General features: G+C 42.3%; 1 protein-coding gene across 1 annotated transcript in view; it reads left to right on the top strand.

Moving 5' to 3' along the window:
• The window catches only part of LOC137751878 (ATP-binding cassette sub-family C member 4-like), a 144,621-nt gene that overhangs the window by 86,343 nt on the left and 44,962 nt on the right, over positions 1–13,316 (top strand). The window contains exons 14-18 of the mRNA XM_068526525.1: positions 2,738–2,857; positions 4,021–4,131; positions 5,054–5,154; positions 6,621–6,815; positions 12,814–12,969. Of these exons, the coding sequence (XP_068382626.1) occupies positions 2,738–2,857; positions 4,021–4,131; positions 5,054–5,154; positions 6,621–6,815; positions 12,814–12,969 (683 nt within the window). The remainder of the gene's footprint in view (positions 1–2,737; positions 2,858–4,020; positions 4,132–5,053; positions 5,155–6,620; positions 6,816–12,813; positions 12,970–13,316) is intronic.

Raw genomic sequence — 13,316 nt, forward strand, 5'->3', positions numbered from 1 at the left:
CTAGAAACCAAGCCAAGAAGGGAAGCATATTGATCCCAAGGTTCTTCGTATCTACTAAGTGGAAAAAAAATCTAAATTCCTCAAGACAAAGGAGTTTTTTTGTTGTGGTGTTTGTGTGTTTTTTTTTAAAGTAATAAATTCTTAAGAGGCATTTATCCTAAGTGTTTACGTAAAGGATAGTGGACATCAGTTTCATAAAAGCTGTGGAAAAAGGTTTCAGTCATCAAGAGAACCAGCTAAAGCCCCATGAGGTCTGGTTTTGTGATGTGTTTGAATGGACCGTGGAGCGCTAGAGTCCAGATGTGTGCGCTGTTCTGCCCATGTGACTTGGTAGGATGACAGGACCTGGGGAAGCAGGAGAGGAAGTGATGAGCTCCATCCGGTCTTCTGTGTGCGCGAGGCTTCAGATGTTTTATGATTTGAGGCCACTCATGAAATGGAGTCATTCAGCAGTCTTGTTGCGAAGCAGACGTGGTACACTCAAAGAGGAGTTGATCCAGAAGGAATGCTTGACAGAGGTTTTCGCCTGGGGGGAGGACCACCTCCCATCCACATGAAAGTGGAGAGAAGGGCACCTCCAGAGGCTTTTTTAAAGAATCAGTACAGGAATTTTTCAGTGTGTGTTATGGGGGTTTTGAAAACTTGGGCACAGCTCCTGTGGAGTATTTGTGTTTTCGGCACCCTAGTAGGCTGTGACAGTGTTAGACCGTAAGTTCAGTCTGTATACTCCCTCCTCCACTCCCCCAGATAACTAAATGTGGTGGTCAGTTCATTAGAACTGTTTATGTTTTCTCTCTAGATAGTGGGTCTCTGTCATAAATAATAACACTGCTGTTTTCTCTATGCAGTAACTGATAGTATGTCTTCAGGCCACTGCTAGAGCTACTAGCAAAAAGAAGGACGCCTGATTGCTGTGGCCAGACGACATAAACCTGCTTCATTTTTGTGCTCTGAAGAACTACTAAAGTCCTGAGGTTTATTTTCAGATCCTACTGCCTAGCTGCCTCTGGAAGCTTAGGTTAACTTTTGTCATCTTAATGACAAATCTGCAGCTGATTATAATGGGTTTTTTTTTTTGCATATTTTTGCAAAAGCGAGCATAGCAGTGGTCAGTCAGGGAGCAGCACATAAAACCAGGATGAAGTTTGGTTGCCTTTCTCTAGCCAACTTTATTCATTTGGCAGTGCCTGAATGATGAAGCCATATCCAAGGTCACAGACTCACTCTGTCCCTGACAACAGCAGGTTATAGCCTAGTTCACGGTGGGGAATGAAAATCGTTCAGGGTCCTCCCTGCCCAGCAGCCTGAAGCCCACCTGTTCCCTGATGTGCAGGAGCCAGACCCTGGTGCTTGTGTTCAGTGTGCTCTTAGAGAAGATGGCAGGAAATGAATGGCCAGTCATGTGACACCAGCCCCCAAACCCACGTGACGTCACTCAAAAGAGAATGGACACTAAGGCCACGGTCAGATTCTAAAAGAGTGATGTGAGTGTCACATGCAGAGTGACCTCCAGAAGCCTCAAGCATCCAGCAGGCAGTTAATAAAAACATCCATCAGGTTCATGGAGTGGAGTCAAGACTATTCAGAGACGCCTCGGCTGCCCGGGTCCTGTGGGCACAAGGGCAGTGCGATACCCAGGCTCCGTGACCTGCAAAGAGGCTCTTGATGCAGGTTCAGGGAAAGTCCCAGGATGCAGGGAGACAGCAGACTGTCCGTTCACCTTCTTATCTCACCCGTGCCCTGTGCCTGGCACTGTTCCAGTTTGGGGGATATGCCGATTTTATCCCAGCCCTTAAGTTACTAATCTAAGGTGGAGACAACACGTAGATGCTCATCAAAATTCAGTGTGGTGAGGACTCTCACAGAGAATTAAATTTAAAAATGCTGCTGACTCAAAAATTAGTGGACAGTAGTTACTCAGCCATGAAAAAGAATGAAATATTGCCATTTGCAGCAAAATGGTTGGACCTAGAGAGTATTATTCTTAGTAAAGTAAGTCAGAGGAGGGCAGTATAAATACTATATGGTATCACTTATATGTGGAATCTAAAAAATAATACAAATGACTATATATACAAAACAGAAACAGACTCAGAGACATAGAAAACAAACTTACGGTTACCAAAGCGGGCAGGGAGGGAGGGAGGAACAAATTAGGAGTATGGGATTAACAGATACACACTACTATACATAAAGTAGGTAAGCAACAAGGATTTACTGTATAGCACAGGGGATTCTATTCAGTAACTTGTAATACCTATAATGGAACATAATCAGAAAAAAACTGAATCACTATGCTATATACCTGAAACTAACACATTATTGCAAATCAACTATACTTCATTAAGTTTTTAAAAAATTAGTGAACAACTGGAGGGATATCAGGGAGGAATTTGGAGGGAAGCGTGTTTGAGGAGGACCTTGATGAATGAGCTAGTAGAGAATTTCTTTATCTAAATCTAGCTGTGATTTGAATCTGGTCAAAGATAGGTTCAGAGAGAATCTTCGTTTCCAGGTCATTAAAGTGCAGCTTGGTGTGAGCAGGTGTGAGCAGGTGTGAGCTTGAGGCTTCATGCGGAGGACCCTCTACGGAAGCGGCATCATCCCTCTTCTCCCAGGCAGCCCTCCAGGAAGCCCTTTGGCAGGATGTGCAACCACAGAGCACAAGAGGCAGTTGGTCTCCTTGCATCCAGCCTCCCTAACTTTCTCTGTTGTTTGTCTGTCTCTGCTTCCCCAGCTCGGAGCCTAGTGTTTTCCCACTTAGCATCTTCTCTCCGGGGACTCTGGACCATCCGGGCAAACAATGCTGAACAGAAGTTTCAGGAAGTGTTCGACACACACCAGGACTTGCATTCAGGTCTGTAAGTTTCTGGAAATGATTTCAAAGGATGGGAGGTGCTGCTTTCTGAGGCTTGAGTCCTTGTCAGGTGGTCTCGCTGGCCCACACCTCTCTCTCTGCCTCCCCACGTCCTCCTCCCCACCCCTTCCTCTCAGCCTCCCCTCTGTGCTCCTCTCTTCCCGTCACACCCCCTGCTTTTCTCCCCTCACTGGCTTATGTTGTCCTTCCATCACTGTGACCTGTGGCTTTCTGTCCCTTTAGGGCAGGAGTCAGCAAACTTTTTTTTGCAAAGAGCCAGAGAGTAATATTTTAGGCTTTGTTTGCCATACTGTCTCTGTTGTAACTTTTCAACTTTCCTGTTTTAGCACAAAGACAGACAAAGATAATACATCAGCAAATGGCCATGGCTGTGTTCCAATAAAACTTTATTTTCAGAACAGGTGGTGGGCCGTTTTTGGCCCCCAGGCTGTAGTTTGCCGACTCTCTTTTCACAGCATGAAGGGCAGCAGATGTGATTGAGGAAAATAATTTCCTGATTCGCCGCCCACTTGATGTGTATTATTCTTTGTATCGGTGAAGTTTTTTCTAGGTAGAAATTTCAGAATTTCCTCTAAGTCTATAAAATCCTGGCTCAGTTATCCAGTCTTTATTGTATTTTGAAGATAAAGTGGCATTTTGAAAGCCACATGCAGATCCTGTTAGCTGGTGGTCGTTTAGATACTGGCTCGTAAGAATAAACGCTATGCAGGGCCCTGCAGTAAGTGCAGAAGGTGCTGGAAGCAGAGTGCGAGCTGAGCTCTCTGCTACTGGAGAAAAGGGAACAGTTGACATGTGAGAGGATAAGCCTCACTTTGAGGCCCAGCACTGCAGGAAATGTACCGATGAGACCATTTTTCCATGTTCTTTATTATGATTGTATTTCTGTTTATAACCTGTGGGTTGAATTTTTCAGTGCATGCTTCCCACAAAGCCCCTGGACTGATTCCTATGTGTACCATATGTTGTCTTCTGTCAAAACCTAGCCTTCTGGAGTCTTCAGGCTCCTTGGGTGTGGAGCTTTGCTGTCCTACCTTGTGTAAAATCTTCTGTAGCTCAGCTGAGCAAAATGCTGTCCCTCATTAGAAGCAGCTAACATGGTTTTTCTACTTACTTATTATGCTTATTACGGTTCACAAATCCAGAGGCTTGGTTACTGCTTTTGACTACGTCCCGATGGCTGGCTGTGCGTCTGGATGCCATCTGTGCCATCCTTGTCACTGTTGTTGCCTTTGTGTCCCTGATTCTGGCAGAAAGTAAGTACAGATGTGAATGTCTGTGGTATGCCTACAGTTGATAGCTTTGTTTACAGTTATTAAATTAGACTCTTGCCATCTTGTCTAATATACACTGTTTGGTTCTAATAAATTGTATTATAGCATTTATAGCGTGTGATTCCACAGTGTGGTCCATGTGAAGTCATTTGTGTCTTGATGAGACCTTTTATCTTTTTTTTTCTTTCTCTGAATGGGTGGAGGTCTTTGCAACTGCAGCAAGCCGACCTTCTGAACATTCCAGGTAGTGTCCTACAGTTGGGAGGAGAGAACCAAGTTTACCATTAAGCTTTTTGTTCAGCTGAGCACTTTAGGTTTTAGCTTTAGGGCTACTCAGATCTCTTGGTTGTGGGTATTGAGGTGAGAAAGATTCCCTGTAGGAAAGGACAGTATCCTCTGCTGTGTGGGTACCAGACGAGCAGGTATTGGCCTGCGTGCCATGAACTCACCATCCCTAACTACTCCATAGTAACAACACTGAATAAGAAACAGTGAGAGTGGTATTTTAGATATAAAAGCACTGGCTCTTAAAACCCATTGCCTTGTTTTTCGTGGTTTCACCTGCAGCTACATTGGACATAGTAAGTGAAATTACATAATGATTCTTGAAACCGTAATGACGAAAGTCTGAATGATGACATTATTCCTCACCTATATAATACTGTAAAATGTATGTCAGTCCTGTTGGGATTAATAAACACATCTAACAGTCTTTCTAAATTTATAGTGGGGTTTTTTTTCACTGTATTATGGTCTCAATCAACAGATAGTAAAAGTATGAGTAATACTATCATTGTATGAAATGATTTAAATATGTAAAGGGGTCCTGGTAAAGTGACAGGAGGAGCTGAGCAAGGGGTTGAGAATGAGACTGACTTTGTTCCCCTTCTTCTTCCTCATTTAGCTTTGGATGCTGGGCGGGTTGGCCTGGCACTGTCTCTCGCCCTCACGCTCATGGGGATGACCCAGTGGTGCATCAGGCAAAGCGTCAAAGTTGAGAATATGGTGATGTTTATCTTATCTTATCGTTCTTAGCTTTTTCAAGTCTCCTTGCCATTAAATGGCATAAAAGCAATTCTTATGTAAAATAGTAAAACTGTTATTTTTACGTCATAGTTAAGAGATTTTTTTATATCCTCTTCTATCTGTTTAAAGTTAATGTAAAATAAAATATATACATCTTTTTCTCAGTCTTATGTGTGCCATATCAGCAGATTTTATATTCATCATAAGCTGTCTTCAAATATAATAAATGTCTCTATAAGAGGGAGGTTCTGAAATCCTGGAGAGAATATAAGCTAATTTCTTAGGGGTTTGTTTATTTTTGTTTCTTAATGGGTAATTCCTCATTTTTGGTAAAAGAAGAATTCAGTATTTTGAGGTTTGTTTATTTAATTAATAGGTTCCTCTGTCCCCCATTTTAGCATTTGATCTTGTATGTGTTGAACACCTGAATTTGCTGGTGTCCCTTTTTTCTGGTAGGGTAAGCCCCCTCTCAGAATGAGCTATCAAAGGTGTCAAATTAAAGTTGTTTAAAAGACCTCAGTCGATATGTAAATTATACTCTCTTTTGAATATTAGCATCTTCTCCTAAAGGGAGAGAAACAGTAGAAACAAAATCTTTCCATTTCTTTCTTCTAATAGAGTAGAAAGTGATTAATTATTATTATTATTATTTTTTTAAATGAATAGCCCAGTTTGCTTTTTTTTTTTTTTTTTAAAGAAATTCACGTTCTTTTATTTATTTATTTATTTATTTATTTATTTATGACTGTGTTGAGTCTTCGTTTCTGTGCGAGGGCTTTCTCTAGTTGCGGCAAGTGGGGACCACTCTTCATCGCGGTGCGCGGGCCTCTCACCATCGCGGCCTCTCTTGTTGCGGAGCACAGGCTCCAGACGCGCAGGCTCGGTAATTGTGGCTCACGGGCCCAGTTGCTCCGTGGCATGTGGGATCTTCCCAGACCAGGGCTCGAACCCGTGTGCCCTGCATTGGCAGGCAGATTCTCAACCACTGCGCCACCAGAGAAGCCCGTGATTAATTATTAAAGTGAGGTGTGATGACCATCCAGTCCTGCTCGTCTATAACCGATGGCCCTTCTGTAGCAACACATTACTGATGGGCGTCCATCAGTATTCTTTTCTTTAACAAAATTCTTTTGCTTTTTATTCAGGTGTGAAAAGTGGATCAATAAGATCTTTGCATTCATTTCTCTAATTCTTTAATTTTAATACAATGTTGAAGGAAGTAGCTGTAAAGGACAGTGTTACAAGGCCATAAACAAGTTTGCAAATCATCAAAGGCTTCATCAAACTCCTACTTCTGTCCTTTGTGTTTGCTAAGACCTGAGATATTCTTAACCATAGAAACGCAGATGTAAAGATATAAAAGCAGAATGCTTCATTTACAATCTCTGAACATCCATGAATGAGACCTTCCCTTCGTAACTCATGTGATGTCGTATGTGTTGCAGATGATTTCAGTAGAAAGAGTGATTGAATATACAGACCTTGAGAAAGAAGCACCCTGGAAATACTTCTTTCATCGTCTACCACCAGCCTGGCCCCATGAAGGAAAGATTTTCTTTCAAAATATTAACTTAAGGTACAGCTTGGATGGGCCTCTGGTATTGAAGGACCTGACAGCAGTCATTAACTCAAGAGAAAAGGTTTGTTTAAGCCATTTGCCTCTTTAAAATCCAGCTTAAGATTTAGCACTGCATCTGCTGTTGGGTTCCTCGTCAGTGTGGCAGGGGGACTCTTTGTTCCTCTTGGATGCAGATTAGATCAGTGACATTGTAGGTGAATCTTTCTTGGAAACCGACCATGGAATGGGGATCCCAGCATTTCTTTCCCTGTGTGGTGAGCTGCCTCATGGTGGTTGGTGGGTCCTGGAGCTTCTTAGAAATGCAGAATCTCAGGCCCACCCAGACTTCTTGACTCAGAATCACATTTAAACAAGACCTCCCAGTAAAGTCGTTTCTCTCCCATAGGCAATTTTTGATGACTGATAACCTGTGATTTCCAAGAAATGTCCTTTGACAGTTTGCAATTGAGCTCATGAATCACCTAACCCCTCTTGTGTCTTAGCATGCGGCTCTAGAAAGTTTTGTGCCACTTACCCTACAAATTTACTTACTTTTATATTCTGCAAATCGTGCCTTTACATTATAATCTAATTCTGTGTAATTCCAGTGCATTTATTTGCATCTTTTCAGTGGAGTCTGTCTTCATCACAGGCAGTTTTCATCCTGCTGTCTGGCCTTCCCCACACCAGCCTCCTGGGGGCACTATAGGTATTTCACCACAGGCTCGGCCCTGCCTGGGCTCGGAGTCAGAGACAGCCCAGTGTAGCAGTGTATGTGCAGCTCTTCCACCACCTGACGGGATCAAAAATTACTCTTGCTGCCCGAAGCAGGGCACTGGGTCTGTCTGGCCTGTTTCCCAGGCACCATGTGCCCACTTAGCTGCAGGTTTCTCTCCCAGCCCAGCTGTGGGTGCCAGTTCTTCCTGCTGACAGCCAGCCCACCTGAGCTCAGGTACCTGTGTCCATGTCATGCTTTAACTGTCTGGCATAGGATCCATATGGTAGGCCTGTTCTTTTAACTGCAGCTACACCTCTCCCCGCTTTCTCTTCTAGCTACACAGAGGGGCATAATAAGCTGCCAGGCCATCCAGGTGATAAGGAGGCCATCAGCAGAATGGAAAAGAGGCCGATGCAAGTGTATTTGAGTCCCGTCCTGTGACTTACGGGCTCCATTATTTCGGGCAGACTAATTAATCTTACCAAGTCTCAATCTTTTCTTTTGCAAAATGGAAGCGATAGGACCTAACCTCTAGGGTTGTTGAACAACTTGAACAAGATAAGACACTTAAAGCACCCAGCATGGAGACCAGCATAGAGTAAATGCCTGGACAAAGATTGTTGTCATTTTCATAGTGTGTAAAATGACCGTAACCACTTACACTGTATCAGTTGTCTGCCGCATGAAAATGTGAGGTTGGCCATTTGCAATTGTATTTATGGCGGTAGGATCCATCTGCCATGTCTTTTCTCTGTCCAACTTATCATATACCTAAATACTATGGTAATCAATTTTCCATAAATTTCTCCAGCTTGAGTTAAAAATCTCAGCTCCCTACATAATGCCTGTTTGTCTCAGGACACCACAGGTAATACAAATAATACAAAGGCAAATCCAATACAGGTCGTACTGTCAACACATACAGTCCAGTTGAAAAAATAAGGAAAAGGCCATATTAGCTTTGTAAGATAGAAGGAGGTCATCATTTTTATGGAACTTTAGAAAAAGATGGTATCACGTCTATTAGGGTTGAGAGAAGTCCACAGGAGGGGTCAGGGAGAGCATTTCTGAGGAATTAGGCCGGTGAAGCAGACTTAGTGATATATGGTTAGGGTTTCAGCAGGTGGAAATGCATGTGGAAGGCATTCCGGGAGGTGGGACCAGCATGAGCAAAGGCACGATGCCCTGAATCAGTGAATGAAGAACTAGGCACCTGCAGAGCATTCAGGGAAAAGAACTGCCAGGTGTATAGCACACATTTTCACGTTCAGCCATCACAACTACCTAGTAACCCTAAGGAAGCTGCCTCGTGGAGATGGAGGATGGAGAGGTAAGCGGGGACAGTTTTGTAGCGGAGACTTCCCGGGGTGGAGTGAAGGGCACAGAGCCACCTTCGGGAGTTTAGTCTGAGAAGTGGGTGCGCGTGGACCAGAGTGGGCAGATGCGGAAGGCAGGGAGCCAGTAGCTGCTGGGCCTCCGGCAAGACGTCAGGGAAAGTGATTCCACTTTTTGGAATCAAACTGATGTCAATTAAAACAAAGTTACAACACCTAGGTTTGCGAATGTGCACCTAGGTTTACGACTGGGAGTAGAAAGTGGTATCCGGAATTCCCTGGCAGTCCAGTGGTGAAGACCCTGCACTTTCACTGCCGTGGGCCCGGGTTCAGTCCCTGTATGGTTAGCTAAAAATCCCCCAAGCCATGCAGCACGGCCAAAAAAAAAGAAAACAAACTATTATCATATGTCTGGAGGGTAGGTTGGCTCTATGTAACAGCTTCCTCTGAAAATGTTCATACCTGTTTCTTATCAGTTGCACACCTAAGAATTTCTCTTAAGGAAATAATGAAGGTTGTTTGCAAAGATTTAGCTTCAGTGATATTTAACAGAGTTGTTTATAATAGCAAAACATTGGAGACCATCTGCCCATCCGGAAATTGGGGGCTTGTTAAATAAATGATCACGCATACTGTAATATTATGTAGCCATTAAAATAAATACTTCTATGAAATACTGAATGAAAGCAGATTACAACAGTATGTTCATGTTAATCCCATTCTGTTTAAGTATATAAGAACATCAACATACAAGTCTAGAAAGTAAAAACATCAACATCTTAAGAATGGTGTTTAATCAGAGTGCTGGGGTGTAGCTAGAATTTACTTTTCAAATTCATTTGCACTGATTATGATTAAGGAAAGAGTTTCAAAGGAAAGAGACTCAGTGAGGGATTGAGTCATGAAACATTGCAGGAGTAGAATCTGCAGGGCTTGGCACCATGCTGGACTCAGGGAAAGCTGGAAGTAAGGTGGACATTGTGAGCCCATGAGCCTGAGAAAGAAGTAATGAGAGTAAAGAGGGGAAGTCAGAGGAAGCAGCTGTTTTGTGTGGGGCATTGGGTGTTGATCATGTTGAGTTTGACGTATGAAGAGAGATCCAGGTGCAAATGTCTAACAAGTTGGTGTGTTAGTCAGAGGCCAGCCCTGGCCTGTTTGAGAAAATAGAATGGGTATGTCACAAAACACTGAAATAAGACTGTCTCCAAGCGTCTTTGGCGTTAGGAATGTAAACTTACTGATACTGGTGACACTCTCCACGGGCAATTGGAAAAACCCATTGGTGTCCTGGGAAAGACTTCCAGAGTGTATTTTGATAACTGAATGGTAGAAATAGCCAGAGCAGATTTTCTCTGAGTTGCCTTTTTCTTAGGCACTCACAGTCCTGTGGTTGTGAGCAGCCCTTGGTGCCCCTGCATATCTCTGCCATTTACCAGGAGTCTACAAATGTTCCCGTTTGCACAGATGGATCAGTTTCAGTAGAGCTGATAGTATGGGAACATATGCACATTCTCACAGACACAGTTCTTGCCTGTGTCCTGATGTGTGTTGGTTTACATATGAGAACACCCAGAAATACAGGCATACCTGGTTTTATTGTGCTTCACAGAGCATGCATTTTTTACAAATTGAACATTTGTGGCAACCCTGCATCAAGCAAGTCCATTGGCCCCATTTTTCTTAACAGCCTTTGTTCACTCCCTGTCTCTGTGTCACATTTTGGTAATTCTTGCAATATGCCAAATCTTTTCAATATTATTATATCTGTTACGGTGATCTGTGGTCAGCATTCTTTAATGTTACTACAACCCAGTGAAGTCTCAGATGATGGTTAGCACTTTTTTTTAGCAATAAAGTATTTGAAAATTAAGGTATGTACATTGTTTTTCAGATATAATGCTATTGTACACTTAGTAGGCTACGGTATAGTGTAAGCACAACTTTTATATGTACAGAGAAACAAAAGAATTCTTATGACTTGCTTTATTTGGTGATATTCACATTATTGTGGTCGTCTGGAACCAAATCCACAGTATGTTCAAGGTCTGCCTGTACACAGAACACATGAGTCATATATATATACACGCACTAGGGCCTGCCTATATGCAGAGAATGGCCCATCTATATTACATATATTAAGGTTTAACATAAGGTATAAAATGGCTACAAAATAATAAAATTAGCTAAGCTCACTTTTCTTACATTTAATCTCTATAGAGATAAATTCTTTTTTGAAATGCTATGATTGATTTTACAGACAAAAATTCGAAACTTTGGAGGCATTCAAATGAGAAAATATGAAAAGTTCCCAGCATTCTGATTACATGCTCAGGAAGACTTAGTTCTTCTCTGTTTAAAGCCGTGAGTTTTAAAAATTTGCTGAATAAATTTACAAATGATTGAAAGCATGTCTTACACCCCCCATCGATTCCAAATTTCTGAATAGAAATGAAATCATCTCTTGGGAAGCTCCCACCACAGAGTTGGGCAAGCTTATTGATAAAAAAGGCCAGTTTCTGTATAGTACATGTTTGGATGCACACATTTAAAAGCCAGTTTTTACAGTATAGTTTTATTCCTGACCAGCATTTTACCTGCATTATATTGATTCCTTAATCTTATTCTTAATGCACTTAATTTCTCTCTACTTTGGCTTTAATAACTAGACTGAAACTTGCATGTATCTTTCCAAGGAGCAATTGTAAGTATTAAGTTGTTTATAAAACGCCTTTTGAACTGCTCAGAGGAAAGGTCCCATGTAAGTAGCCAATGTTGTTTGTGTTGTTGTTGATCTCATTATGTGTATTTTGTCTGCTGGCTACTGTCTTTTACGACACTGAGACCTGCATTTTATAATTTTAAGATGTTTCCTTTCAAGATAGGGTATAATTAAGATACTTAACATCAGAAAGTGATTTAGTTTCTCTACCAAAGAATAATTCCTCTTAAATAATAGATCCCTGAGAAAATGAGTACTTGTTTATGTATAACACTTCTTACTTGACTTGTTGACATCTCTGTAAAATTACCCACATAATTCTCAAGGTCAAAATGCCTAGACAGTAGGAATAAAGCTAATTTAGAAGTGAACTTCTTATGGGCCACTTAGGATGGGCTCCCCAACCCCCGGGCCGCAGACTGGCACCAGTCGCAGCCTGTAGGGAGCCGGGCCGCAAGGCAGGAGGTGAGCAGCGGGCGAGCAAGTGAAGCTTCGTCTGCCGCTCCCCATCGCTCCCCATCGCTCCCCATCGCTCGCTCGGACTACCTACCGCTTGAACCATCCCCCACCCCTCCAACCCCGCCTGTCCGTGGAGAAATTGTCTTCCACGAAACCAGCCCCTGGTGCCAAAAAGGGTGTGGACCGCTGACTTAGGAGACTGCTAGCTTTTTTTTTTAAATTTTTTTTATTTATATATATATATATATATATGTATTTTTAACACCGTTATTAGAGTATAATTGCTTTACAATGGTGTATCAGTTTCTGCTTTATAACAAAGTGAGTCAGTTATACATATACATATGTCCCCATATCTCTTCCCTCTTGCATCTCCCTCCCTCCCACCCTCCCCATCCCACCCCTCGAGCTGATCTCCCTGTGCTATGTGGCTGCTTCCCACTACCTATTTTACTTTTGGTAGTGTATATATGTCCATGCCAGAGACTGCTAGCTTTTCACTGCCAGTAGATTGATTCTGTTATTTTTAACTCTTTTTGAGACTAGGGGGTCTCAACCAGGGGACATGTGTCAGTATCTGATATTTTTGGTTGCCAAAATGTGGGAGGTGCTTCTGGTATCTAGTGGGTAGAGTCCATGGCTACTGCTAAACATCCTACAGTAATACACAGGACAGGCCCCTGACCCCCCAACAATAAATTATCTAGCCCGTAATGTCAACAGTGCCATGGTTGAGAAACTTGTAGACTGCTCTTTATATAGAACGTTAAAAATTCATCTTCAACAGCCAGGGTTTCTCCTAGGTTTGTTGCATATTGTGAATTCTTAATCCCGATGGATCTCTTTACAGGCTGGCATTGTGGGAAGAACAGGAGCTGGAAAAAGTTCCCTCATCGCTGCCCTTTTTAGACTGTTAGAACCTGAAGGTGAAATTTCCATTGACGGGATCTTGACAACCATAATTGGATTTCACCATTTAAGGAAGAAAATGTCAGTTGTACCTCAGGTATGCACATCAGAACATTCTCACATGTTCTTTTTATAAGGCACCTAAGTTTAATTGCTTTTAAGTTGATTAGTTTTTTCAAATTGCATGAAAGTGTCGATCCGTTTTCCCCCAATAGAGCATATTTTTAGCAGCAGGTGTTTTCAGCAGATACTTTCAGCAGATACCAGGGTTGGTTGGTTTGTTCTTTCGTTTGTTTTGTGTGCATGTGATTTAATAACTGACCCAGACAGATTTCTGGACTCATACTTCCTCAGGTGCCACATTTTTATCCACTGATAACCACATAATACTGAGAACAAAACGATAAATGATTAGTTTAGCACTGGAGAGGTTCCTATAGAGAA

The sequence above is a fragment of the Eschrichtius robustus genome, chromosome 18, assembly GCF_028021215.1.
Source record: "Eschrichtius robustus isolate mEscRob2 chromosome 18, mEscRob2.pri, whole genome shotgun sequence".
Taxonomy (NCBI): domain Eukaryota; kingdom Metazoa; phylum Chordata; class Mammalia; order Artiodactyla; family Eschrichtiidae; genus Eschrichtius; species Eschrichtius robustus.